This window comes from Bos grunniens, chromosome 1, assembly GCF_055505025.1.
Source record: "Bos grunniens cultivar Pamir isolate PY7600 chromosome 1, Bosgru_T2T1.0, whole genome shotgun sequence".
NCBI lineage: Eukaryota > Metazoa > Chordata > Mammalia > Artiodactyla > Bovidae > Bos > Bos grunniens.
The window spans coordinates 13049259-13076867 of NC_141165.1; the positions used below are offsets into that span (position 1 = coordinate 13049259).

Genomic DNA, 27609 nt, shown 5'->3' on the forward strand with positions numbered 1-27609 from the left:
ACAAATCCACAGCAAACATTATCCTCAATGGTGAAAATTTTAAAGCATTTCCCCTAAAGTCAGGAACAAGACAAGGGTACCCACTCTCACCACTACTGTTCAACATAGTTTTGGAAGTTTTGGCCACAGCAATCAGAGCAGAAAAAGAAATAAAAGGAATCCAAATTGGAAAAGAAGTAAAACTCTCACTGTTTGCAGATGACATGATCCTCTACATAGAAAACCCTAAAGACTCCACCAGAAAACTACTAGAGCTAATCAATGAATACAGTAAAGTTGCAGGATATAAAATCAACACACAAAAATCCCTTGCATTCCTATACACTAATAATGAGAAAATAGAGAAATTAAGGAAACAATTCCATTCAGCATTGCAACGAAAAGAATAAAATACTTAGGAATATATCTACCTAAAGAAACTAAAGACCTATATATAGAAAACTATAAAACACTGATGAAAGAAATCAAAGAGGACACTAATAGATGGAGAAATATACCATGTTCATGGATCAGAAGAATCAATATAGTGAAAATGAGTATACTACCCAAAGCAATCTACAGATTCAATGCAATCCCTATCAAGCTACCAACGGTATTTTTCACAGAGCTAGAAAAAATAATTTCACAATTTGTATGGAAATACAGAAAAACCTCGAATAGCCAAAGCAATCTTGAGAAAGAAGAATGGAACTGGAGGAATCAACCTGCCTGACTTCAGGCTCTACTACAAAGGCACAGTCATCAAGACAGTATGGTACTGGCACAAAGACAGGAATATAGATCAATGGAAGAAAATAGAAAGCCCAGAGATAAATCCACACACCTATGGACACCTTATCTTTGACAAAGGAGGCAAGAATATACAATGGATTAAAGACAATCTCTTTAACAAGTGGTGCTGGGAAAACTGGTCAACCACTTGTAAAAGAATGAAACTAGAACACTTTCTAAGACCATACACAAAAGTAAACTCAAAATGGATTAAAGATCTAAACATAAGACCAGAAACTATAAAACTCTTAGAGGAGAACATAGGCAAAACACTCTCTGACATACATCACAGCAGGATCCTCTATGACCCACCTCCCAGAATATTGGAAATAAAAGCAAAAAATAAACAAATGGGATCTAATTAAAAGCTTCTGCACAACAAAAGAAAGTATAAACAAGGTGAAAAGACAGCCTTCAGAATGGGAGAAAATAATAGCAAATGAAGCAACTGACAAACAACTAATCTCAAAAATATACAAGCAACTCCTGCAGCTCAAAAGACACTCTTAAAGAATGAAAACACAAGCCATAGACTTGGAGAAAATATTTGCAAATCACACATCTGACTAAAGTACTTGTATCCAAAATATATAAAGAACACTCAAAATTGAACATCAAGAAAACCTAACAAAGAAAAGGGCCTAAAGATTTGAAGAAATACCAAAGAAGATGCAGGGATGGCAAATAAGCATATAAAATGATGCTCTGCATCATTACTCATTAGGGAAGTGCAAATTAAAACTGCCACAAAGTCCCCTTCATACCTATGAGAAAGGCTCGAATTAAAAACAATTACCATGCCAGGGTTGGCAAGGATGTGGAGAAACTGGAGCTTTGATACATAAAACAATATCATAAACGACACAGCCACTGTGGATAAGTTTGGCAAAGAAGTACATTAGAGAACCTCAACATATCACTGGTCTTTGGGGAAATGCACGTTTGAATTATCCTAAGGTACTGCTGCTGCTGCTAAGTCGCGTCAGTCGCGTCCGACTCTGTGGGACCCCATAGGCGGCAGCCCACCAGGTGCCCCGTCCCTGGGATTCTCCAGGCAAGAACAGTGGAGTGGGTTGCCATTTCCTTCTCCATTTATGTGACCTCCTAGAAAAATCACAACTGCAGTGATTTTGAATCAGTGCTTGCCTGGGGCTTTGGGGCGAGGGAGGAGCTGATTCCAGTGGGACAGGAGTTTGGGGGCCTGTATGGTCTAGTGGGGGTGTGTCTGCATTTGTGAAAACTCAGAGAACTGCACTTGGGAAAGAGTGGGTCGAAGACCAGAGGGGCGGGGCAGCCAGCAGGCACTTGCTTCTACAGGGTCAAGCCGATGGACCTCCACTGCCTCTGTCTGCTTTTTGCTGACTTTGTTGTTCTTTATTCTTTTTTATATTCTGCCTGCTTTTGAGCTCGCTCTTTTTCTGGACCATGTACTCTCAAGGTGTTTTTTGTAGAATCTGTACGAGTGGCTTCTTTTCAGAATAGCTGTCTTATCAGAAATGCTCTAATCTCCATCTGCCTGATAACCCACTTTCCTCAGACTTTCAAGAGTTGGTTGCACTGTCTTCAGGTATGTTGATTGGCTGAGTGAAGTCAGATGCCAAACTCTCTGGAAGCTTTTAGGCTGTTTCCTAGTATTTGGTGTCAGACATTTGACAGGTGTAACAGACACGCACCGTTTTCCATTCCTCTTGTCCTAGTTCGGTCCAAGTTCCAAATCGGAAGCACCGTGTTTCTCTCCCTTCTCTCTGGAAAGTGTTCTGTTTCTCCCTTTGCTGCACACATTCTGTCCCTGGAAACCTCGTCTGACGCAGCTGGACCTTCCCTCCATCCTGCGCTGTGCTTGAGACATGTCTTGGTTCTTCTCACTCACTCCTTCTCCCTTTGGCTGGTCTGTCCACTGTTCAGCCCTGGTGCTTGAGAGGGATGTCCTACAGCAGGTGACAGCACTGTCCCAACTTTGAGCTCTGCGATACCAAGTCTCTGAGACGGGGGTTCACAGCCACTCCCCTGCAGAGCCATGGAGACAGGTGGGAGGGGAGAGCTGGTACGCACACACAGGTGGGGCTCCGGGACCCTAGATTAGTCCTGTGTTTGCTTAGAGAACCTCACACAGCTCAGGGGTGATCCAGCCCTCAACCAGGACATGCATTTTACAAGCGGCAAACTCTTGTGTAAATAAACAAGAAGTAATAGGGGCTCAAAACACCAACAAGGAAAGGGAAGCCTCAGGGAGACTTCAGCTGGCCCAGCACACACCTGGACGGGGTATAAAAGGCCCACAGCCCAGAGCAGCGCTCACACACTCACTCACTAACTCACTAACACACACTCACATCCTCACCCTCCTCCAGCCCCACCGCCTCCACCATGGCTTCCTCTGCCTTGTCTGTCTGCTCCAGTGACCTGAGCTACGGCAGCCGGGTCTGCCTGCCTGGGTCCTGTGACTCCTGCACCGGCTCCTCCTGGCAGGTGGACCACTGTCCAGAGAGCTGCTGCGAGCCCCCTTGCTGTGCCCCGAGCTGCTGCGCCCCAGCCCCCCGCCTGACCCTCCTCTGTGCCCCAGTGAGCTGCGAGTCCAGCCCCTGCTGCCAGCCAGCCTGCAGCAGCTCCTGCCTGGCCTCGTCGTGCCAGCAGTCTAGCTGCCAGCCCTCCTGCTGCACCTCCTCCCCTTGCCAGCAGGCCTGCTGTGAGCCCGTCTGCTGCAAACCTGTCTGCTGCAGGCCTGTCTGCTGCACACCTGTCTGCTGTGAGGCCTCCCCCTGTTCTACTTCCTCATGTTGCAAGCAGTCTAGCTGCCAGTCCTCCTCATGCACCTCCTCCCCCTGCCAGCAAGACTGCTGTGAGCCGGTCTGCTGCAGGCCAGTCTGCTGCAGGCCCATCTGCTGCACACCTATCTGCTGCAGGCCTGTCTGCTGCACATCTGTCTGCTGCAGGCCCGTGTGCTGTGAGTCCTCCCCTTGCTCAGCCTCCTTATGCTGCCAGCTCAACCCCTGCTCCTCGGTCAGTTGCAGACCCTCCTCCTCCGTGTCCCTCCTCTGCCGTCCTGTGTGCCACCCCGCCTGCTGTGTGCCCACCTCCTCCTGCCAGCCCAGCTGCTGCCGCCCGGCCTCCAGCGTGTCCCTGCTCTGCCGGCCCACGTGCTCCCGCCTTGCTTGCATCCCAACCTCAGCCCCAGAGCCCTGTTGCTGACCTGGCACATTGCCAACTCCTTCCAGGGCCAACGCTGACTTTCACCTGAAATTTCTGTAGCCTTAACCAGTCTGGGGTCTCCTTCTGCCCCTGAATTTCCTGTCAGCAGTGTGGGCTGGCTCCTGGTTCCCTCCAGGCCCTGAGTGTCAGCCAGCATGCGACTCTCCATCCTTGATGGTCATGGATTTTGTCCTGACCTAGGTGAGGGGTCTGCCTGTTAACAAATAAAGTCATTGTCATGCCCTCTCTGTGCCTTGAATGCGTATCTCTTCAAACCCTGGGAAAGACCTTTGTTGTAGAGAATGGTCTGGGCTGGTTTAGAATCCTGGCCTTGAGTTGTATCCAAGACAGTGACATCATCAGGCACGGCTAACCACGCCCTGCTACTCTCTGCCAGGATATCCTGAGGCCATAATTCGACTGCAGCCTCCAGTCCAGAGTATCCTGCTCAACAGTAGACCCCTGCATGAAGTGAGCGATGGGGTGGCAGTGGGGCATGGCTTGCACTCTGGGAACATGGGGCTTCCCTAGGGACAAAGAAGACCCCATTTAGTAAACATCTGCCTTGAATACGTAAAGCTTACTCCAGAAACAGCTTCAGACAGGCTGGTGCCAGCCATTCCCAAGTGCCCTGGACATGAGTGTGAGTGCTTCCCTCTGTGTGCGAAGGTCTGGATGGTGAGAGCCACATGCAGTGATGTTGGGAGCCTGTGTAAGTCAAGGTTCTCCAGAGAAGGAACCAATAAGACATGTGCACATATACAGAGATTGATGTTGAGGAGCTAGCTCACACAGTTTGGAGGCGGGCAAGACCCAAATCTGCAGGGTGAGCTTCCTGGGAAGAGTTGGTTTTGCAGCTACAGATGACCTGCTCGAAGAATCTCTTTCTCTTTGGGGGGCCTCAGTCTGTTCTCAATGTCTTCAACTCTTGGGTGTAGCCCACCCACATTTTGTAGGGCAATCTGTTTTACTCCTAGTCCACTGATTTCAGTATTGATCTCACCTAAAAAGCAACTATGTCATGACATCCAGCAATGTTTACCCAGACAACTGGGCACCATGGCCTGGTCAGTTGACTCTGGAAACTATCCATCACAGGGACCGACCGTCAAGGGGGATGGGCTGTTTGGAAATGGCAGGTGCTCGCTGGGCGATGCCGTCAGGAATTCGAGTTCTAAGGCAGCTATCCCACTGTGAAAATATGGGGAGGAGGGACATACCCTGGCCCTTCAGGACACTGCTGGACCTGCGTGGCAGTGTCAAGGACCTTGACTTGGGGCCTCAAATGTAATTGTGCCCATTATAATACGCGTGCATGTGTGCTGAGTTGCCTCAAGTGTGTCTGAGTCTTAGTGACCTTATGGGCTGTAAGCTGCCTGACTCTTCTGTCCATGAGCTTCTCTAGGCAAGAGTCAGGAGTGGGCCTCTATGCCCTCCTCCAGGGCTCCTCCTGACCCAGGGGTCAAATCTGGGTCTGCTGCAGCTCCTGCTGGCAGGCGAATCCTTCACTGCTGAGCCAGAGAGGAGCCCAGCTGTTATAATAGCCACATTTAAAGTGAAAAAAGACAGGTAGAGTTTATTTAATTACATTTTATTAACCCAATACATGCAAAATGTTTAAAGAGATGGGAATACCAGACCACCTTACCTGTCTCCTGAGAATCCTGTATGTGGGTCAAGAAGCAATTGTTACAACTAGATGTGTAACAGTGGACTGGTTCCAAATTGGGAAAGGAGTATCAAGGCTGTATATTGTCATCCTGCTTATTTAGCTTATATGCAGAGTACATCATATGAAATGCCAGGCGGGATGATGTATAAGCTGGAATCAAGATGGCTAGGAGAAATATCAACAAGCTCAGTGATGCAGATGATACCACCCTTATGGCAGAAAGTGAAGAGAAACTAAAGAGCCTCTTGATGAGGGTGAAAGAGGAGAGTGAAAAAGCTGACATGAAACTCAACATTCAAAAAACTAAGATCATAGCATCTGGTCGCATCATTTCATGGGAAATAGATGGGGAAACAATGGGAACAGTGACAGACTTTATTTTGGGGGGGCTCCAAAATCACTGCAGATGGCTGTGATTTCATGACTGCAGCCATGAAATTAAAAGATGCTTGCTCCTTAGAAGAAAAGCTATGACCAACCTAGACAGCATATTAAGAAGCAGAGACATTACTTTGCCAACAAAGGTCTGTCTAGTCAAAGCTGTAGTTTTTCCAGTAGTCATGTATGTATGTGAGAGTTGGACTATAAAGAAGGCTGAGCACCAAAGAATTGATACTTTTGAACTATAGTGTTGGAGAAGACTCTTGAGAGTCCCTTGGACAGCAAGGAGATCAAGCCTGACTCTTCATTGGAAGAACTGATGCTAAAGCTGAAGCTCCAATATTGTGGCCACCTGATGGGAAGAGCTGACTCATTAGACAAGACTCTAATGTTGGGAAAGACTGACGGCAAAAGGAGAAGCGGGTGGCAGAGAGTGAGATGCTTAGATAGAATCATTGACTCAGTGGGTATGAATTTGAGCAAACTCTGGGAGATAGTGGAGGACAGAGGAACCTGGCATGCTGCAGTCCATAGGGTCACAAAGAATTGGACTTCACTCAGCAACTGATCAACAACAATCCAAAAGCTTAGCGTTTCAATACATCTGATATTAATGAAGTAACAGAACCTCACCAGGGTCACTGCCTGGGAAGGATCAGACTTTGCGTGTATCAACAGAACCCATCTCTCTGGCTGTTTAGACTCTTCTTCCTTTTCTTCTCACCTACACCTGCCCAAATCCCCATGTGCTCCTGTATGTTTCCTCACTTGGCTGTCTGTCTTCTTTCTTTCTGGTTTTTGTTCTTAAGATGTTTTTAACCTGGACCTTTTTAAAAGTATTTATTGACTTTGTTACCACATTGCTTCTTTTTGGGTTTCAGTTTTTCTGGCTGAGGGCTGTGTGGCATCTTGGCACCCTGACCAGGGACTGAACCCACACCCCATGCACTGGAAGGTGGATCCTTAACCACTGGACCTCCAGGGGAGTCCCATCATTTGTCTTGTTTCTTTAAATATTTCTCCAAGAGGGAAACATGAAAAGAGTGTTTTCCAAGCTCTTGCTTATGTGAAAATACACTGCTCTTCTCTTTACTTGAGAAAGATATAAAGGGCTTCCCGAGTGGCACTACTGGTAAAGACTTGGCCTGCCAATGCAGGAGAAAGATGTAATAATTTGAAAAAAGGAAAAATGAGCTTTAGTCCCCAGTGTTCCCCCAGAAGCTCTGTGTCTTTCACTGTTTGGTGGGAGAGGTCCGAGGTCTGCCTGGTAATAGTTCATTTCCAGACCAGACTGTCAGCCGTTTGTTCCTGCCTGGAGATGGAGCTGCCCTTCATTCGGTTCATTTACAAACTGCCAGTTTGGAAAACTCAGCAATGACCACAGGACTCGAGTATGTCAGTTTTCATTCCAATCCCTAAGAAAGGCAATGCCAAAGAATACTCAAACTACCACACAATTGCACTCATCTCACACGCTAGCAAAATCATGCTCAAAATTCTCCAAGACAGGCTTCAACAGTACGTGCACTGTGAACTACCAGATGTCTGAGCTGGTTTTAGAAACGGCAGAGAAACCAGAGATCAAATTGCTAACATCTGATAGATCATCAAAAAAGCAGGAGAGTTCCAGAAAAACATCTATTTCTGCTTTACTGACTATGCCAAAGCCTTTGACTGTGTGGATCACAGTAAATGTGGAAAATTCTGAAAGAGATGGGAATACCAGACCACCTGACCTTCCTCTTGAGAAATCTGTGTACAGGTCAGGAAGCAACAGTTAAAACTGGACATGGAACAACAGACTGGTTCCAAATAGGAAAAGGAATACATCAAGGCTGTATATTGTCACCGTGCTTATTTAACTTATATGCAGAGTACATCATGTGAAAGGCTGGGCTGGAAGAAGCACAAGCTGGAATCAAGATTGCCGGGAGAAATATCAGTAACCTCAGATATGCAGATGACACCACCCGTATGGCAGAAAGTGAAAAAGAACTAAAGAGCCTCTTGCTGAAAGTGAAAGTGGAGAGTGAAAAGGTTGGCTTAAAGCTCAACATTCAGAAAACAAAGATCATAGCATCTGGTCCCATCACTTCATGGCAAATAGATGGAGAAACAGTGGAAACAGTGGCAGACTTGATTTTTGGGGGAGCTCCAAAATCACTGCAGATGGTGACTGCAGCCATTAAATAAAAAGACGCTTATTCCTTACAAGAAAAGTTATGACCAACCAAGGCAGCATATTCAAAAGCAGAGACATTACTTTGCCAACAAAGGTCTGTCTAGTCAAGGCTATGGTTTTTCCAGTAGTTGTGTGTGGATGTGAGAGCTGGACCATAAAGAAAGCTGAGCTCAGAAGAACTGATGCTTTTGAACTGTGGTGTTGGAGAAGACTCTTGAGAGTCCCTTGGACTGCAAGAGATCTAACCAGTCCATCCTAAAGGAAATAAGTCCTAAATGTTCATTGGAAGGACTGATGCTGAAGCTGAAACTCCAATCCTTTGGCCACCTGATGCGAAGAGCTGACTCATTTGAAAAGACCCTGATGGGGGAAAGATTGAAGGCAGGTGGAAAAGGGGATGACAGAGGATGAGATGGTTTGATGGTATCACTGACTCAATGGACGTGAGTTTGAGTCAACTTCAGGAGTTGGTGATGGACGGGGAGGCCTGACGTGCTACAGTCCATGGGGTCACAGTCGGACATGACTGAGTGACTGAACTGAACTGACTGAATGTATGTTTACGGTGGGCTCTAAAAATCCAGTGCTCTTGAATTCATGAGGCTCTTCCAGTCCAAACACATACAGCTTGGTGCGCTCAGCTCAGAGTGGTTCGTGTTCAGTCCTGTCTACTGTTCTGTCCTAGCTCTTCCTTCTTCCTTGTTAGCAACTGAGCGATCACGTTTGGTGTCAGCGAAACACATGGTCTGTTTATTACATTTTCTCTCATCATATTTGGGGATTTATGCTTTACATCTTTTGGGCTTCCCTTGTGGCTGGCTGGTAAAGAATCTGCCTGCAATGTGGGAGACCTGGGTTTGATCCCTGGGTTGGGAAGATCCCCTGGAGAAGGGAAAGACTGCCTATTCCAGTGTTCTGGCCTGGAGAATTCCTTGGACTGTATAATCTATGGGGTCACAAAAAGTCAGACACGACTGAGCAACTTTCACTACACTCTGTTGGAATAAGAAGTGGCACCTCACTCTACTATTCCTGCCTGGAGAATCCCATGCACAGGGGAACCTGGTGGGCTACAGTCCATGGGGTCACAAAGAGTCAGACACGACTGAGCCCCTGAGCAAGCATGCATACTTTACCTCTGTGGATTGGAGGAAGTAGCAGTGTTTGTGCTGGAAACCACAGAGTTGATTTTCTGTGGTGTTAATTTTGCTGCTTCCTGCCTCTGTTGTAAATTTTCAGCTCAGCTGCCTGGTGCTAAGCTTCCTTGGACACGTGCTTCCTTCTGCGAGTAGCACTGAAGTTGGCCTGGGGGAAGGCCTGGCTAAGAGCCTCGATCCTATACACAGACGGCTGGCTTCCAGTCCCAGTCCTGAGACTTTGGGCTGTGTGACCTGGACATGGTTGCTTAACTTCTCTGTGCCTGGGCTTCCTCACCTACTTACAGAAACTTCCTTGCTGAGTGGATGTGAAATCAAGTGACTTGGCAGGTGTAGAGCATTCAGCTCACCACCTGGCCTAGAACAGGTGCTCAGACAGTGTCATCTGACCCCACAGCCATGGTCAGGGCCACCTTGATGACCACTGCCTAGATGTCACTGTCTTCCCCAGAGTCAGCCCTTGCTGACTTGCTGTTCCAGGCTTCCTGGGACCACATCTTCTTGTATCCACAAGGAAAACCAACTCTTGCCTGAGCTTTACTTCTGGGTGTTGCCTCGGGTCCTCGAGTCTCCGCTGCTCACACGCGGTTCTCCAGGAGGAGACCCTCCCTCTCTCTGGGTCTTTCAGGACATTCCCCTTGAGGAAGGCAGGCCAGAGGGGCAGATTACTCAGCTAAGTGTGTGGTGCACAGGGTGTGCTGTGAGCAGTTGGGTCTGGGTGAAATGTTGATGAATGCGGCCCCTGACTCAGACACCTGTGAGCGCTGCTCCCTGAAATCTCCTAACAGACTCCACGTATGACCATGCTCCGTTAACGCTCGTCTCAGGCACACTGGCTGGGCTGCAGGGGACTGGATGTCCCTGTCACCATGCTTCCTGCTGGCAGAGCAGCTGCTGAGGGGGAGTGCCAGGATCTCCCAGCCCCTGCTGAACACGACTGTCACCTGGTTGCATGGTCACATCCCCTGGACCACTTGCATTTTACAGACGTGCACATGTGACTTTACACCTAAGTTTAAAAATGCGTAAAACTCAAAATATTATTAAAAGTACTGCACCTCAAACAGAGGAGAGCTCAACATCTAAATTCACCAATTTAGAGAGATGATCACCTCTAAACCTCACTCAGCATTGTTCCTGTTGTTCAGTCGCTCAGTCGTGTCCCATTCTTCGTGGCCCCATGGACTATACAGCACAGCAGGCTTCCCTGTCGTTCACCATCTCCCAGAGCTTGCACAAACTCATGTCCATTAAGTCAATGATACTATGTAACCAACTCGTCCTCTGTTGTCCCCTTCTCTTCCTGCTTTAATCTTGCCCAGCATCAGGGTCTTTTCTAATGAGTCAGCTCTTTGAAACAGTGGCCAAAGGATTGGAGCTTCAGCTTCAGCATCAGTCCTTCCAGTGAATATTCAGGGTTGATTTCCTTTAGGATCTTACCTAGATATTTTCTATATCTTTTCTGGAGCCAAACAAAGGAGAAATGGAAAAACATCCTGCAACATGGGATATTTACGCTCACAGGTTTAATGAGTGAAAACTATTGTGGAAACTATGCCAGCACTAATGAGGGGCTCCTTCAGCCAGCTCTCAACCCCAACAAGGAAGGGAGGGCCTGGGAGTCTCCTGTGGGGACAACACAAGCCAAGGGATAGGTATAAAAGCCATGCATCCCCAAGCACCTCACACACACAGCTCATACACTCACACACACATAAACCGTCCTCCAGCCCCACCACCTCCACCATGGCAGCCTCCACCCTGTCTGTCTGCTCCAGCGACCTGAGCTATGACTGTCCAGAGAGCTGCTGCGAGCCCCCCTGCTGTGCCCCCAGCTGCTGTGCCCCAGCCCCCCTCCTGACCCTCCTCTGTGCCCCAGTGAGCTGCGAGTCCAGCCCTTGCTGCCAGCCAGCCTGCAGCAGCTCCTGCCCAGCCTCGTGCTGCCAGCAATCTAGCTGCCAGTCCTCCTGCTGCACCTCCTCCCCCTGCCAGCAGGCCTGCTGTGAGCCTGTCTGCTGCACACCTGTCTGCTGCACACCTGTCTGCTGCACGCCTGTCTGCTGTGAGGCTTCCCCATGCTCAACCTCCCCATGTTGCCAGCTGTCTAGCTGCCAGTCCTCCTGTTGCACCTCCTCGCCCTGCCAGCAGGCCTGCTGTGAGCCTGTCTGCTGCACCCCTGTCTGCTGCAGGCCTGTCTGCTGCACCCCTGTCTGCTGCACACCTGTCTGCTGCAGGCCCGTGTGCTGTGAGGCCTCCCCCTGCTCAGCCCCCTCGTCCTGCTGCAGACCCTCCACCTCTGTGTCCCTCCTCTGCCGCCCCGTGTGCCGCCCCACCTGCTGTGTACCCAAGTCCTCCTGCCAGCCCAGCTGCTGCCGCCCGGCCTCCTCCGTGTCCCTGCTCTGTAGGCCCACATGCTCCCGCCCAACCTGCTGCATCCCAACCTCGGCCCCAGAGCCCTGCTGCTGACCTGGGATGTGTTCCCAGAGCCAGCCGAGCTCAGGTTCCACCTATGACTTGGTCCTCTGTCCTGACCTGGGCTGGTTGGTTTCCCTCACTCAGGACAGGGTCCCTGATGTGCCCACTGTCCTGACTGACTGACCTCTCACTCCTGCCCCAGGAACCCCGACCTCATGGCTCCCTGGGGCTTCTGCATCCCAGGAGTTGCCTCCAGCTGTCTCTGGGTCACCTGCTCCCCTACCCCATCCAGATCCCCTAGCTGGGTCACCTGGCCTGGACTTCCAACCAGTCAGCACCCCCTCAGGCACCTGGATAAATAAACTCACATCATTACCTAATCTGCTCCGTTCATGTGGTTTTCTGTTGGGTGGGTGCAGGGGTGGAAGGAAACACATGATTGTGACCTGACACTAGTCTCCTCCAGCCGAGAGCATTTCTGTCGGGAAGCGAGTGTGTTAGTCACTCAGTCATGTTCGACTCTCTGAGACCCCATAGACTGTAGCCCACCAGGTTCCTCTATCCATGGAATTCTCCAGGCAAGAATACCGGAGTGGGTTGCTATTCCCTTCTCCAGGGGATCTTCCTGACTCAGGGTTCGAACCTGGATCTCCTGCACTGCAGGCAGGTTCTTTACTGTCTGAGTTACTGGGGAAGCCCCAGCAGTAAGTGACTGAGACCCCAAAGGGCATTGGCCTGACCCCTCTGGACAGGGTCGCCAGGTGGGGCTCCTGCTTCTCCAGGAAGTCAGTGCCTGCTCAGGCCCTGTCCCGTGGCTGGTCCCCTGCAGACCTGTCATGGTCTAGGGGTTTCTCAGGCTCCCTGGACTGTTCCTGCCCACTTGAAACATATGGAACTGGCCCCTTGAGTCCGCTCCATGCAGGTGACCTAAGGACCCCTGTGACACAACCTGTAGGTGGCTGGGGTTACCCCTTTTGGTCAGCCAGGGGGTCTGCACTTTTAGCAGAAATGTGGTGGGAGGGGGGAGGGCTGCTCCAACCGTGTGGGGTGAGAGGGCCTGTATGACCTTCCCCCCCGACTGATCCAGAGAACTAATAAGATCAGGACACAAGGAGGTTGAGATGCTGGACTTGAGGAGGACAGCACAGGCCCACCTGGGAGGGGAAAGAAACTGAGTGGGTCTCACAGCTGCCCAGCTCACCCCCTTGAGAATGATTCCAGGACCCAGGCCAGAAACCCAGGTGGAGTGCCATGGATCCCTCAGTTTTAGAGCTGGTCTGCAAACCAGGGGCAGCTAGTGTCCGGGGTCAGGATGCCAGAGAGAAGAGAGCTGTTCTGAGGAACTCCCCTGTCCACGGAGGGTCTCTCTTAAGTGTCCCCTGAGAAATGATAAGCAAACAGGTGTGAGGCTGAGCCTGGGATAACCCATAAAGTTAGCTGGACTGATTCACAGAGATGACAGAGAGCCTTAAATGGACCTGCCCCCACTGCCTGTTGGAAATATTCATAAGTCTCAGGACATGGGTTGGCTCTTCCGAAGGATGTTGCCTCAACTCTGAGAGAAAATAGGAATGAAAGTGAGAAATTAGCACAGACCCCACAGATATTAAAAGGAAATTCAATAAGCAATTAAGGTGATATGGACTCATGCCTTGATCAGATCAGATCAGATCAGTTGCTCAGTCGTGTCTGACTCTTTGCAACCCCATGAATCGCAGCACACCAGGCCTCCCTGTCCATCACCAACCCCCGGAATTCACTCAGACTCATGTCCATCGAGTCAGTGATGCCATCCAGCCATCTCATCCTCTGTCGTCCTCTTCTCTTCTTGCCCCCAATCCCTCCCAGCATCAGAGTATTTTCCAATGAGTCAACTCTTCGCATGAGGTGGCCAAAGTACTGGAGTTTCAGCTTTAGCATCATTCCTTCCAAAGAAATCCCAGGGCTGATCTCCTTTAGAATGGACTAGTTGGATCTCCTTGCAGTCCAAGGGACTCTCAAGAGTCTTCTCCAACACCACAGTTCAAAAGCATCAATTCTTCGGTGCTCAGCCTTCTTCACAGTCCAACTCTCACATCCATACATAACCAAAGGAAAAGCCATAGCCTTGACTAGACAGATCTTTGTTGGCAAAGTAATGTCTCTGCTTTTGAATATGCTATCTAGGTTGGACATAACTTTCCTTCCAAGGAGTAAGCATCTTTTAATTTCATGGCTGCAGCCACCATCTGCAGCAATTTTGGAACCCCCAAAAATAAAGTCTGACACTGTTTTCACTGTTTCCCCATCTATTTACCCTGAAGTGATGGGACCGGATGCCATGATCTTCATTTTCTGAATGTTGAGCTTTAAGTCAACTTTTTCACTCTCCACTTTCACCTTCATCAAGAGGCTTTTTAGTTCCTCTTCACTTTCTGCCATAATGGTGGTGTCATCTGCATATCTGAGGTTATTGATATCTCTCCCAGCAATCTTGATTCCAGCTTGTGCTTCTTGCAGCCCAGGGTTTCTCATGATGTACTCTGCATAGAAGTTAAATAAACAGGGTGACAATATACAACCTTGACGTACTCCCTTTCCTATTTGGAACCAGTCTGTTGTTCCATGTCCAGTTCTAACTGTTGCTTCCTGACCTGCATATAGGTTTCTCAAGAGGAAGGTCAGGTGGTCTGGTATTCCCATCTCTTTCAGAATTTTCCACAGTTTATTGTGATCCACAAAGTCAAAGGCTTTGGCATAGTCAATAAAGCAAAATAGATGTTTTTCTGGAACTCTCTTGCTTTTTCCATGATCCAGCGGATGTTGGCAATTTGATCTCTGGTTCCTCTGCCTTTTATAAAACCAGCTTGAACATCAGGAAGTTCATGGTTCACATATTGCTGAAGCCTGGCTTGGAGAATTTTAAGCATTACCTTACTAGCGTGGAGATGAGTGCAATTGTGCGGTAGTTTGAGCATTCTTTGGCCTTGCCTTTCTTTGGGATTGGAATGAAAACTGACCTTTTCCAGTCCTGTGGCCACTGCTGAGTTTTCCAAATTTGCTGGCATGTTGAGTGCAGCACTTTCACATGCCTTGAAGACACAAATAAATAAAATTCAGATCTCCTTAATTGTCCTGTATTAACTTAACATATCTTGTTTTTTAGGGCAGTTTTAGGTTCAGAGCAAAGCTGAGTGGGAGGTATAGAGTTCCTATATAGTCACACCCTCACACAGGTGCAGCCTACCCCACCATCAGTATCTTGTGATTTGATGCATTTGTTACAAATGGGCTACAGTCTTTCCTTATAATGGATAAACCTACACTGACATGTTAATATCATCCAAATTCCATAGTTTACATTAGAGTTACTCTTGCTGTTGCTAAGTTCTATGTGTTTTGATAACTGTATTATAGCACATGTGGAGCATTATGGAATAGTTTCCCTGCCCTAAAAATCCTGTGCTCCATGTGTTCATCTCTTCTTCCCTGCTAACCCCTGGCAACCACTGATCTTTTTACTGACTCCATAGTTTTGTCTTTTCCAGAATGTCATATCCTTGGAACCATCAGGAGTGGAAACTTTTCAGATTGGCTTCTTTCACTTAGGAATGTGCACTTACGTTTCCTTCATGTTCCTTCATGCCTTATAGCCTTTTTCTATTTTTTTTTATTGAGGTAAAATATTCATAACACAAAGTTTACAACCTTAACCACTTTAAAGTGTACAGTTCAATGGTATTAAGTACATTCATAACCATGTGTAACCATTTCCACTATCCATACTTGGAACTCTTTATCTTGCAAAACAAACTCTATACACATTAAACAATACCCATACTTCCTTTCTCGCAGCCCATGGAAAGTATTATTCTACTTTTTGTCTCTAAAGTACTTCGTGTAAGTGAAATCACAAAGTGTTTGTCTTTTTGTGACTGGCTTATTTATCTTACCATAATGTCCTCATCATTCATCCATAATAGTGCCAGATTTACTTCCTGTTAACAGGTGAATAATATTCCATTCTATGTGTATACTACATTTTGCTTATCCATTCATCTAGCAGTGAACACCTGAATGGCTCCCACTTTACAGCTATTTTGAAAAATGCTTCTATGAATGTGGTTTACAAATAGCTCTTCAAGATTCAGCTTTCAATTCTTTTCAGCATAGACCCAGTAGAAATACTGGATCATACAGTAATTCTACTTTTCATGTATTGAGGAACCATCATACTGATTTCCACGTAGCTGTACCAGATCATGTTCCTACCAACAGTGTACAAGTGTTCCAGTTTCTTCACAGACTCACCAATATTTATGTTGTTTTTTAAAATAAATGGTCATTTTACTAAGAGGTGTAAGGTGGTAACTCATTATAGTTTTGATTTGCATTTCTCTAATGATTGGTTATATTGAGTATATTTTCATGTGCTTATTGGCCATTTGCATATCTTCTTTGGAAAAATGTCTATTCGTGGCCTTTGCTCATTTCTGAGTTAGGTTTTTTGTTGTTGTTATTGAGTTTTAGGAGTTTTCTATACATTCTAGATATCAATCTCTTATCAGACATATGATTTTCAAATGTTTCCTCACACTTCTTTGGGTTACCTTTGTTCTGTGTTGATACTACATTTTGATGAAAAATATTTAAAATTTTCATAAAGTCCAGTTTTTATATTTTCTTATGCTGACTGTGTCATTGGTGTCATATCCAGGAAATGACTGCCAAATTCAAGGTTGTGAAGTTTTGTCCTATTTTTTCTTAAAAGAGTTTTATAGTTATAGTACTTGTATCCAAAATATATAAAGAACACTCAAAATCTAACATCAAGAAAAACTAACAAAGAAAAGGGCCTAAAGATTTGAAGAAATATCAAAGAAGATGCAGGGATGGCCAATAAGCATATAAAATGATGCTCCACATCATTACTCATTTAGTTCAGTTCAGTTCATTCTCTCAGTCGTGTCCGACTCTGTGCGACCCCATAGATGGCAGCCCACCAGGCTCCCCCACCCCTGGGATTCTCCAGGCAAGAACACTGGAGTGGGTTGCCATTTCCTTCTCCAGTGCATGAAAGTGAAAAGTGAAAGGGAAGTCGCTCGTTGTGTCCGACTCTTTGCGACCCCATGGACTGCAGCCTACCAGGCTCCTCTGCCCATGGGATTTTCCAGGCAAGAGTACTGGAGTAGGGTACCATTGCCTTGTCCATTACTCATTAGGGAAGTGCAAATTAAAACCGCAACAAAGTCCCCTTCATACCTATGAGAAAGGCTAGAATTAAAAACAATTACCATAACTGTTTTGGCAAGGATGTGGAGAAACTGGAGCTTTGATACATAAAATAAATGACACAGCCTCTGTGGATAAGTTTGGCAAAGAAGTACATTAGAGAACCTCACCGTATCACTGGTCTTTGGGGAAGTGCAAGTTTGAATTATGCTAAGGTACTGCTGCTGCTGCTAAGTCGCATCAGTCATGTCCGACTCAGTGTGACCCCATAAACGGCAGCCCACCAGGCTCCTCCATCCCTGGGATTCTCCAGGCAAGAACACTGGAGTGGGTTGCCATTTCCTTCTCCGAAGCATGAAAGTGAAAAGTGAAAGTGAAATCGCTCAGTCGTGTCTGACTCTTAGCGACCCCATGGACTGCAGCCTTCCAGGCTCCTCCGTCCATGGGATTTTCCAGGCAAGAGTACTGGAGTGGGCTGCCAGTGCCTTCTCCGATACTAAGGTAGTACTGCATACCTATTGTTGTTGTTTAGTCACTAAGTGAAGTGAAGTGAAGCAAAAGTTGCTCAGTTGCATCTGACTCTTAATTATCCAGGCCAGAATACTGGAATGGGTAGCCTTTCCCTTCTCCAGGGGTCTTCCCAGCCCAGGGATCGAACCCAGGTGTCCCGCATTGCAGGCACATTCTTCACCGCTGAGCCACAAAGGAAGTCTAAGAACACTGGAATGGGTAGCCTATCCCTTCTCCAGCAGATCTTCCCGACCCAGAAATTGAACCAGGGTCTCCTGCATAGCAGGTGGATTCTTTACCAACTGAGCTGTGAGGGAAGCCCTGTTTAGTCACTAAGTTGTGTTTAACTCTTTTCGACCCCATGGACTGTAGCCTGCCAGGCTCCTCTGTCCATGGGATTTCCCAGGCAAGAATACTGGAGTGGGTTGCTATTTCCCTCTTTAGAGGATTTCCCACCCAGGAGATCGAACTCAACATCTCCTGCACTGGCAGATGGACTCAACCACCAGGCCATCTTGGAAGCCCTCATGCCTATTAGCATGGCCAAAATTAAAACCCTCACAATATCAACTGTTGGCCGAGGATATACAGCCACGAGAACGTTCACGCATTGCTGGTGGGAGTGCAGAATGGCTCAGCCACTTGGGGAAAGAGCTTAGCAGGTTCCTATCAAGCTAAACATACAGTTCCCATCCGATCCAGCTATGCCCCGCCTGGGTATTTATCCTAGAGGATGAAAACAGGATCACACAGAAAGCTGTGCACAAAGAATGTTGACAGCAGGTTTGTTCATAATTACCAAACACAGGAAGTCATGAATAGGTCTCCCAACTGTCCAGCGAACACATGGTGGAGCACCCTCACCATGGACACTACGCAGCAGGAACAGGGAGGAACCTCAGATGCACACAGCACCACGGCCACTGCATTTTGCCAAGCGAAAGAAGCCAGACCCCAAAGGCCACCCGGTGTACGATTCCATGTATGTGACCTCCTAGAAAAGTCACAACTGCGGTGATTTTGAATCAGCACTTGCCTGGGGCTTTGGGCCGAGGGAGGAGCTGATTCCAGTGGGACAGGAGTTTGGGGGCCTGTATGGTCTGGTGGGGGTATGTCTGCATTTGTCAAACTCAGAGAACTGCACTTGGAAAAGAGTGTGTCGAAGGCCAGAAGGGCGGGACAGCCAGCAGGCACTTGCTTCTACAGGGCCAAGCCGATGGACCTCCTCTCCCTCTGTCTGCTTTTTGCTGACTTTGTTGTTCTTTATTATTCTTTCTTATATTCTGCCTGCCTTTGGGCTCGCTCTTTTTCTGGACCATGTACTCTCAAGGTGGTTTTTGTAGAATCTGTACGAGTGGCTTCTTTTCAGAATAGCTGTCTTATCAGAAATGCTCTAATCTCCATCTGCCTGATAACCCACTTTCCTCAGACTTTCAAGAGTTGGTTGCACTGTCTTCAGGTATGTTCATTGGCTGACTGAAGTCAGATGCCAAACTCTCTGGAAGCTTTTAGGCTGTTTCCTCATATTTGGCGTCAGACATTTCACCAGTGTGTCAGACACGCACCGTTTTCCATTCCTCTTGTCCTAGTTCGGTCCAAGTTCCAAATCGGAAGCACCATGTTTCTTTCCCTTCTCTCTGGAAAGTGTTCTGTTTCTCCCTTTGCTGCACACATTCTGTCCCTGGAAACCTCGTCTGACGCAGCTGGACCTTCCCTCCATCCTGCGCTGTGCTTGAGACATGTCTTGGTTCTTCTCACTCACTCCTTCTCCCTTTGGCTGGTCTGTCCACTGTTCAGCCCTGGTGCTTGAGAGGGATGTCCTACAGCAGGTGACAGCACTGTCCCAACTTTGAGCTCTGCGATGCCAAGTCTCTGAGACGGGGGTTCACAGCCGCTCCCCTGCAGAGCCATGGAGACAGGTGGGAGAGGAGAGCCTGCAGGCACACACGGGTGGGGTTCTGGGACCCTAGATTAATTCTGTGTTTGCTTAGAGAACCTCACACAGCTCAGGGGTGATCCAGCCCTCAACCAGGACATGCATTATATAAGCAGCAAACTCTTGTGTAAATAAACAAGAAGTAATAGGGGCTCAAAACACCAACAAGGAAAGGGAAGCCTCAGGGAGCCTTCAGCTGGCCCAACATACACCTGGACAGGGTATAAAAGGCCCACAGCCCTGAGCAGTGCTCACACACTCACTCACTCACTCCACACACACTCACATCCTCACCCTCCTCCAGCCCCACCGCCTCCACCATGGCTTCCTCTGCCTTGTCTGTCTGCTCCAGTGACCTGAGCTACGGCAGCCGGGTCTGCCTGCCCGGGTCCTGTGACTCCTGCACCGGGTCCTCCTGGCAGGTGGACGACTGTCCAGAGAGCTGCTGCGAGCCCCCCTGCTGTGCCCCCAGCTGCTGTGCTCCAGCCCCCCGGCTGACCCTCCTCTGCGCCCCAGTGAGCTGCGAGTCCAGCCCCTGCTGCCAGCCAGCCTGCAGCAGCTCCTGCACGGACTTGTGCTGCCAGCAGTCTAGCTGCCAGTCCTCCTGCTGCACCTCCTCCCCCTGCCAGCCGGCCTGCTGTGAGCCCGTCTGCTGCAGGCCTGTCTGCTGCACACCTGTCTGCTGCAGGCCTGTCTGCTGCACACCTGTCTGCTGCAGGCCTGTCTGCTGCACACCTGTCTGCTGTCAGGCCTCCCTCTGTTCTACTTCCTCATGTTGCAAGCAGTCTAGCTGCCAGTCCTCCTCATGCACCTCCTCCCCCTGCCAGCAAGACTGCTGTGAGCCGGTCTGCTGCAGGCCCGTCTGCTACACACCTGTCTGCTGCAGGCCCGTGTGCTGTGAGTCCTCCCCCTGCTCAGCCTCCTTGTGCTGCCAGCCCAATCCCTGCTCCTCGGTCAGTTGCAGACCCTCTTCCTCTGTGTCCCTTCTCTGCCGTCCTGTGTGCCGCCCAGCCTGCTGTGTGCCCACCTCCTCCTGCCAGCCCAGCTGCTGCCGCCCGGCCTCCAGCGTGTCCCTGCTCTGCCGGCCTGCGTGCTCCCGCCCTGCTTGCTGCATCCCAACCTCAGCCCCAGAGCCCTGTTGCTGACCTGGCACATTGCCAACTTCTTCCAGGGCCAACGCTGACTTTCACCTGAAATTTCTGTAGCCTTAGGCCAGTCTGGGGTCTCCTTCTGCCCCTGAGTTTCCTGTGAGCAGCCTGGGTTGGCTTCTGGTTCCCTCCAGGCCCTGAGTGTCAGCCAGCATGCTGCTCTCCATCCTTGTTGGTCATGGATTTTGTCCTGACCTAGCTGAAGGGTCTGCCTATTAACAAATAAAGTCATTGTCATGCCCTCTCTGTGCCTTGAATGCATATCTCTTCAAACCCTGGGAAAGACCTTTGTTGTGGACAGTGGTCTGGGCTGGTTTAGAAACCTGGCCTTGAGTTGTATCCAGGACTGTAACATCATCAGGCATGGCTAACCACGCCCTGCTACTCTCTGCCAGGGTGTCCTGAGGCCATAATTCGACTGCAGCCTCCAGTCCAGAGTATCCTGCTCACCTGTAGACCCCTGCATGAAGTGAGTGATGGGTGGCAGTGGGGCATATGTCCAGGCCCCAGGCTTGCACACTGGGAACATGGGGCCTCACTAGGGACAACGGAGACCCCGTTTAGTAAACATCTGCCTTGAATACGTAAAGCTTACTCCAGAAACGGCTTCAGACAGGCTGGTGCCAGCTGTTCCCTAGTGCCCTGGACAGGAGTGTGAGTGCTTCTCTCTGTGTGCGAAGGTCTGGATGGTGAGAGCCACATGCAGTGATGTTGGGAGCCTGTGTGAGTCAAGGTTCTCCAGAGAAAGAACCCATAAGACATGTGCAGGTATGCAGAGATTGATGTTGAGGAGCTAGCTCACACAGTTTGGAGGCGGGCCAGACCCAAATCTGCAGGGTGAGCTTCCAGGGAAGAGTCGGTGTTGCAGCTACAGAGGACCAGCTGGTAGAATCTCTTTCTTCTTGGGGGACCTCAGTCTGTTCTCAAGGTCTTCAACTCTTGGGTGTAACCCACCCACATTTTTTAGGATAATCTGTTTTACTCCGAGTCCACTGATTTCAGTATTGATCTCACCTAAGAAGCAACTGTGTCATGACATCCAGACATGTTTACCCAAACAACTGGACACCGTGACCTGGTCAGTTGACCTTTGAAACTATTCATCACAGGTACCGACAGCCAAGGGGGATGGGCTATTTGGAAATGGCAGGTGCTCGCTGGGCGATGCCCTCAGGAATTCAAGTATTAAGGCAGCTATCCCTCTGGGGAAATATGGGGAGGAGGGACATACCCTGGCCCTTTGGGACACTGCTGGGTAGGCAGACACCTGCGGGGCAGTGTGAAGGGCCTTGGCGGGGGCCTCAAATGTAATTGTACCTATTATAATACGCACATGTGTGTGCTGAGTTGCTTGAAGTGTGTCTGAGTTCTGTGACCTTATGGGCTGTAAGCTGCCTGACTCTTCTGTCCATGAGCTTCTCCAGGCAAGAGTCAGGAGTGGGCCTCTGTGCCCTCCTCCAGGGCTCCTCCTGACCCAGGGGTCAAATCTGGGTCTGCTGCAGTTCCTGCTGGCAGGCGAATCCTTCACTGCTCAGCCGCAAGGGAAGCCCAGCTGTTATAATAGCCACATTCAAAGTGAAAAAGACAGGTAGAGTTTATTTAATTACATTTTATTAACCCCAATATATGCAAAATGTTTAAAGACATGGGAATAGCAGACCACACTACCTGTCTCCTGAGAAACCTGAATGTGGGTCAAGAAGCAACGATTAGAACTGGATATGTAACAGTGGACTGGTTCCAAATTGGAAAGGAGTATCAAGGCTGTATATTGTCACCCTGCTTATTTAGCTTATATGCAGAGTACATCATGCAAAATGCCAGGCGGGATGAAGTACAAGCTGGAATCAAAATGGCTAGGAGAAATATCAACAAACTCAGCTATGCAGATGATACCACCCTTATGGCAGAAACTGAAGAGAAACTAGAGAGCCTCTTGATGAGGGTGAAAGAGGAGAGTGAAAAATCTGACATGAAACTCAGCATTCAAAAAAGTAAGATCATGGCATCTGGTCCCATCATTTCATGGGAAATAGATGGGGAAACAATGGAAACAGTGACAGACTTTATTTTTTGGGCCTCCAAAATCACTGCAGATGGCTGTGATTTCATGACTGCAGCCATGAAATTAAAAGATGCTTGCTCCTTAGAAGAAAGGCTATGACCAACCTGGACATCATATTAAGAAGCAGAGACAACTTTACCAACAAAGGTTTGTCTAGTCAAAGCTGTAGTTTTTCCAGTAGTCATGTATGTATGTGAGAGTTGGACTATAAAGAAGGCTGAGCACCAAAGAATTGGTGCTTTTGATCTATGGTGTTGGAGAAGACTCTTGAGAGTCCCTTGGACAGCAAGGAGATCAAGCCTGAACTTTCATTGGAAGGACTGATGCTAAAGCTGAAGCTCCAATACTTTGGCCACCTGATTCGAAGAGCTGACTCATTAGACAAGACTCTAATGTTGGGAAAGACTGATGGCAAAAGGAGAGCGGGTAGCAGAGGGTGAGCATCATAGCTTAGATAGCATCATCGACTCAGTGGGTATGAATTTGAGCAAACTCTGGGAGATAGTGGAGGACAGAGGAGCCTGGCGTGCTGCAGTCCATAGGGTCACAAAGAATTGGACTTCACTTAGTGACTGATCAACAATAATTCAAAAGCTTAGCATTTCAATACATCTGATATTAATGAAGTATCAGAGTCTCACCAGGGTCACTGCATGGGAAGTATCAACTTTGTGTTGCCAACAGAACCCATCGCTCTGGCTATTTAGACTTATCTTCCTTTTCTTCTCACCTCAGTTCAGTTCAGTTTCTCAGTCGTATCTGACTCTTTGGGACCCCATGAATCACAGCATGCCAGGCCTCCCTGTCCATCAAAAGCTCTTGGAGTTCACTCAAACTCATGTCCATAGAGTTGGTGATGCCATCCAGCCATCTCATCCTCTGTTGTCCCCTTCTCCTGCCCCCAGTCCCTCCAAGCATCAGGGTCTTTTCCAATGAGTCAGCTCTTCACATTTGGTGGCCAAAATATTGGAGTTTCAGCTTCGGCATCAGTCCTTAAATGGACACCCAGGACTGATCTCCTTTAGGATGGATGGTTGGATCTCCTTGCAGTCCAAGGGATTCTCAAGGGTCTTCTCCAACACCACAGTTCAAAAGCATCAATTCTTCAGTGCTCAGCTTTCTGCACAGTCCAGCTGTCACATCCATAGATGACCGCTGAAAAAACCATTACCTTGACTAGACGGACTTTTGTTGGCAAAGTAATATCTCTGCTTTTCAATATACTATCTAGGTTGGTCATAACTTTCCTTCCAAAGAGTAAGCGTCTTTATTTCTTCTCACCTACACCTGCCCAATTCCCCATGTTCTCCTGTATGTTTCATCACTGGGCCATTTGTCTTCTTTCTTTCTGGTTTTTGTTCTTAAGATTTTTTTTAATCTGGACCTTTTTAAACGTCTTTATTGAATTTGTTACCAATTGCTTCTTTTTTGTGTTTCGGTTTTTCTGGCTGAGGGCTGTGTGGCATCTTGGCTCCCGGACCAGGGACTGAACCCACACCCCATGCACTGGAAGGTGGATCCTCAACCACTGGACCTCCAGGGGAGTCCCATCATTCGTCTTGTTTCTTTAGATGTTTCTCCAGGAGGGAAACATGAGTAGAGTGTTTTCCAAGCTCTTGCTTATGTGAAAATACACTGCTATTCTCTTTCCTTGAGAAAGATATAAGGGGCTTCCCAGGTGGCACTACTGGTAAAGACTTGGCCTGCCAATGCAGGATAAAGACGTAATAATTTGAAAAAAGAAAAAAATCAGCCTTAGTGCCCAGTGTTCCCCCTGAAGCTCTGTGTCTTTCACTGTTTGGTGGGAGAGGTCCGGGGACTGCCTGGTAATAGTTCATTTCCAGACCAGACTGTCGGCCATTTCTTCCTACCTGGAGATGGAGCTGCCCTTCATTCAGTTCATTTAAAAATTGCCAATTTGGAAAACTCAACAGTGGCAAGAGCACTGGAAAATATCAGTTTTCATTCAACTTGCTAAGAAAGGCAATGCCAAAGAATATTCAGTCTCACACTCTAGCAAAATAATGCTCAAAATTCTCCAAGCCAGGCTTCAACAGTACGTGAACTGTGAACTACGAGATGTTCAAGCTGGTTTTTAAAATGGCAGAGGAGCCAGAGATCAAATTGCCAACGTCTGATGGATCATCAAAAAAGCAAGAGAGTTCCAGAAAAACATCTATTTCTGCTTTATTGACTATGCCAATGCCTTTGACTGTGTGGATCCTGATAAACTGTGGAAAATTCTGAAAGAGATGGGAATACCAGACCACCTGACCTGCCTCTTGAGAAATCTGTATGCAGGTCAGGAAGCAACAGTTAGAACTGGACATGGAACAACAGACTGGTTCCAAATAGGAAAAGGACTACATCAAGGCGATATATTGTCACTGTGCGTATTTAACTTACATGCAGAGTACATCATGAGAAATTTTGGGCTGGCTGAAGCTCAAGCTGAAATCAAGATTGCTGGGAGTAAGTCAATAACCTCAGATATGCAGATGACACCACCCTTATGGCAGAAAGTGAAGAAGAACTAAAGAGCCTCTTGATGAAGGTGAAAGAGGAGAGTGAAAAAATTGGCTTAAAGAAAACAGAAAACAAAGATTATGGCATCTGGTCCCATCACTTCAGGGGAAATAGATGGAAAAACAGTGGAAACAGTGGCAGACTTGATTTTGGGGGGCTCCAAAATCACTGCAGATGGTGACTGCAGCCATGAAATAAAAAGACGCTTACTCTTTAGAAGAAAAGTTATGACTAACCTAGAAAGCATATTCAAAAGCAGAGACATTACTCTACCAACAAAGGTCTGTCTAGTCTATGGTTTTTCCAGTAGTTGTGGGTGGATGTGAGAGTTGAACCATAAAGAAAGTTGAGCTCAGAAGAATTGATGCTTTGGAACTGTGGTGTTGGAGAAGACTCTTGAGAGTCCCTTGGACTGCAAGAGATCTAACCAGTCCATCCTAAAGGACATCAGTCCTGAATGTTCATGGGAAGGACTGATGCTGAAACTGAAACTACAATCCTTTGGCCACCTGATGCGAAGAGCTGACTCATTTGAAAAGACCCTGATGCTGGGAAAGTTTGAAGGTAGGAGGAGAAGGGGATGACAGAGCATGAGATGGTTGGATGGTATCACTAACTCAATGGACATGAGTTTAAGTAAACTCCAGGAGTTGGTGATGGACAGGGAGGCCTGACGTGCTGAAGTCCATGGGATCGCAGTCGGACATGACTGAGCAACTGAACTGACTGAATGTATGTTTATGGTGGGCTCTAAAAATCTGATGCTCTTGAATTTATGAGGCCCTTCCAGTCCAAACGCACCCACCTTGGTGCACTCAGCTCACAGTGGTTCATGTTCAGTCCTATCTTTACTGTTCTATCCTAGCTCTTCCTTCTTCCTTGTTAGCAACTGAGCGATCACGTTTGGTGTCAGCGAAACACATGGTCTGTTTATTACATTTTCTCTCATCATATTCAGGGATTTATGCTTTACCTCTGTTGGGCTTCCCTTGTGGCTCAGCTGCTAAAGAATCCGCCTGCAGTGCGGGAGACCTGGGTTGGATCCCTGGGTTGGGAAGATCCCCTGGAGAAGGGAAAGGCTACCCACTCCAGTATTCTGGCCTGGAGAATTCCTTGGACTGTATAATCTATGAGGTCACAAAAAGTCAGACACGACTGAGCAAATTTCACTACACTCTGTTGGAGTAAGAAGTGGCACCTCACCCCAGTATTCTTGCCTGGAGAATGCCATAGACAGAGGAACCTGGCAGGCTACAGTCCACAGGGTAACAAAGAATCAGACACGACTGAACCCCTGAGCAAGCATGCATACTTTACCTCTGTGGATTGGAGGAAGTAGCAGTGTTTGTGCTGAAAACCACAGGGTTGATTTTCTGTGGTGTTAATTTTGCTGCTTCCCGCCTCTGTTGTAAATTTTCAGCTCAGCTGCCTGGTGCTAAGCTTCCCTGGACACGTGCTTCCTTCTGCGAGTAGCACTGAAGTTGGCCTGGGGGAAGGCCTGGCTAAGAGCCTCGATCCTATACACAGACGGCTGGCTTCCAGTCCCAGTCCTGAGACTTTGGGCTGTGTGACCTGGACATGGTTGCTTAACTTCTCTGTGCCTGGGCTTCCTCACCTACTTACAGAAACTTCCTTGCTGAGTGGATGTGAAATCAAGTGACTTGGCAGGTGTAGAGCATTCAGCTCACCACCTGGCCTAGAACAGGTGCTCAGACAGTGTCATCTGACCCCACAGCCATGGTCAGGGCCACCTTGATGACCACTGCCCAGATGTCACTGTCTTCCCAGAGTCAGCCTGTGCTGACTTGCTGTTCCAGGCTCCCTGGGACCACATCTTCTTGTATCCACAAGGAAAACCAACTCTTGCCTGAGCTTTACTTCTGGGTGTTGCTTCGGGTCCTCGAGTCTCTGCTGCTCACACGCGGTTCTCCAGCAGGAGACCCTCCTTCTCTCTGAGTCTTTCAGGGCATCGCCCTTGAGGAAGGCAAACTCTGGCCACAGGGGCAGGTTGCTCGGCTGAGAAGTGTGGGGTGCACAGGGTGTGCTGTGAGCAGTTGGGTCTGGGTGAAAGGTTGATGAACACAGCCCCTGACTCAGACACCTGTGAGCGCTACTCCCTGAAATCTCCTAACAGACTCCACATATGACCGTGCTCTGTTAACACTCCTCTCAGGCACACTGGCTGGGCTGCAGGGGACTGGATGTCCCTCTCACCATGCTTCCTGCTGGCAGAGCAGCTGCTGGGGGTGAGTGCCAGGATCTCCCCCCACCCCCTGCTGAACATGACCCTCACCTGGTTGCACCGTCACATCCCCTGGACCACTTGCATTTTACAGACGTGCACGTGTCACATTACACCTAAGTTTAAAAATGCGTAAAAGTCAATATTAAAAGTACTGCACCTCAAACAGAGGAGAGCTCAACATCTAAATTCACAAATTTAGAG

At 48.2% G+C, this 27609-nt stretch overlaps 4 protein-coding genes across 11 annotated transcripts in view; all 4 read left to right on the plus strand.

The window, feature by feature from the left end:
- TSPEAR (thrombospondin type laminin G domain and EAR repeats) overlaps positions 1–27609 on the plus strand; it is a 185653-nt gene that overhangs the window by 113211 nt on the left and 44833 nt on the right. The window lies entirely within an intron of this gene.
- Positions 3117–4204, plus strand: LOC147378989 (uncharacterized). Its single transcript, XM_086331309.1, has one exon. The coding sequence runs from the start codon at positions 3139–3141 to the stop codon at positions 3958–3960; it is 822 nt and encodes a 273-aa protein (XP_086187435.1). The 5' UTR covers positions 3117–3138; the 3' UTR covers positions 3961–4204.
- LOC147378990 (uncharacterized) lies at positions 11099–11818 on the plus strand. Of its 2 annotated transcripts, none has more exons than XM_086330640.1 (2): positions 11099–11407; positions 11468–11818. In XM_086330640.1, exons 1-2 carry the CDS (start codon positions 11099–11101, stop codon positions 11816–11818), a joined length of 660 nt encoding a protein of 219 aa, XP_086186766.1. The 2 variants fall into 2 exon arrangements, with proteins under 2 accessions (XP_086186766.1, XP_086186857.1); XM_086330731.1 differs by having other exon boundaries at positions 11501–11818.
- Positions 19745–20689, plus strand: LOC147378991 (uncharacterized). Of its 7 annotated transcripts, none has more exons than XM_086329840.1 (3): positions 19745–19798; positions 19847–20161; positions 20267–20689. In XM_086329840.1, exons 1-3 carry the CDS (start codon positions 19745–19747, stop codon positions 20567–20569), a joined length of 672 nt encoding a protein of 223 aa, XP_086185966.1. In that variant the 3' UTR covers positions 20570–20689. The 7 variants fall into 7 exon arrangements, with proteins under 7 accessions (XP_086185966.1, XP_086185698.1, XP_086185786.1 ...); XM_086329572.1 differs by having other exon boundaries at positions 19847–20146; positions 20222–20689; XM_086329660.1 differs by having other exon boundaries at positions 19745–20173; positions 20327–20689.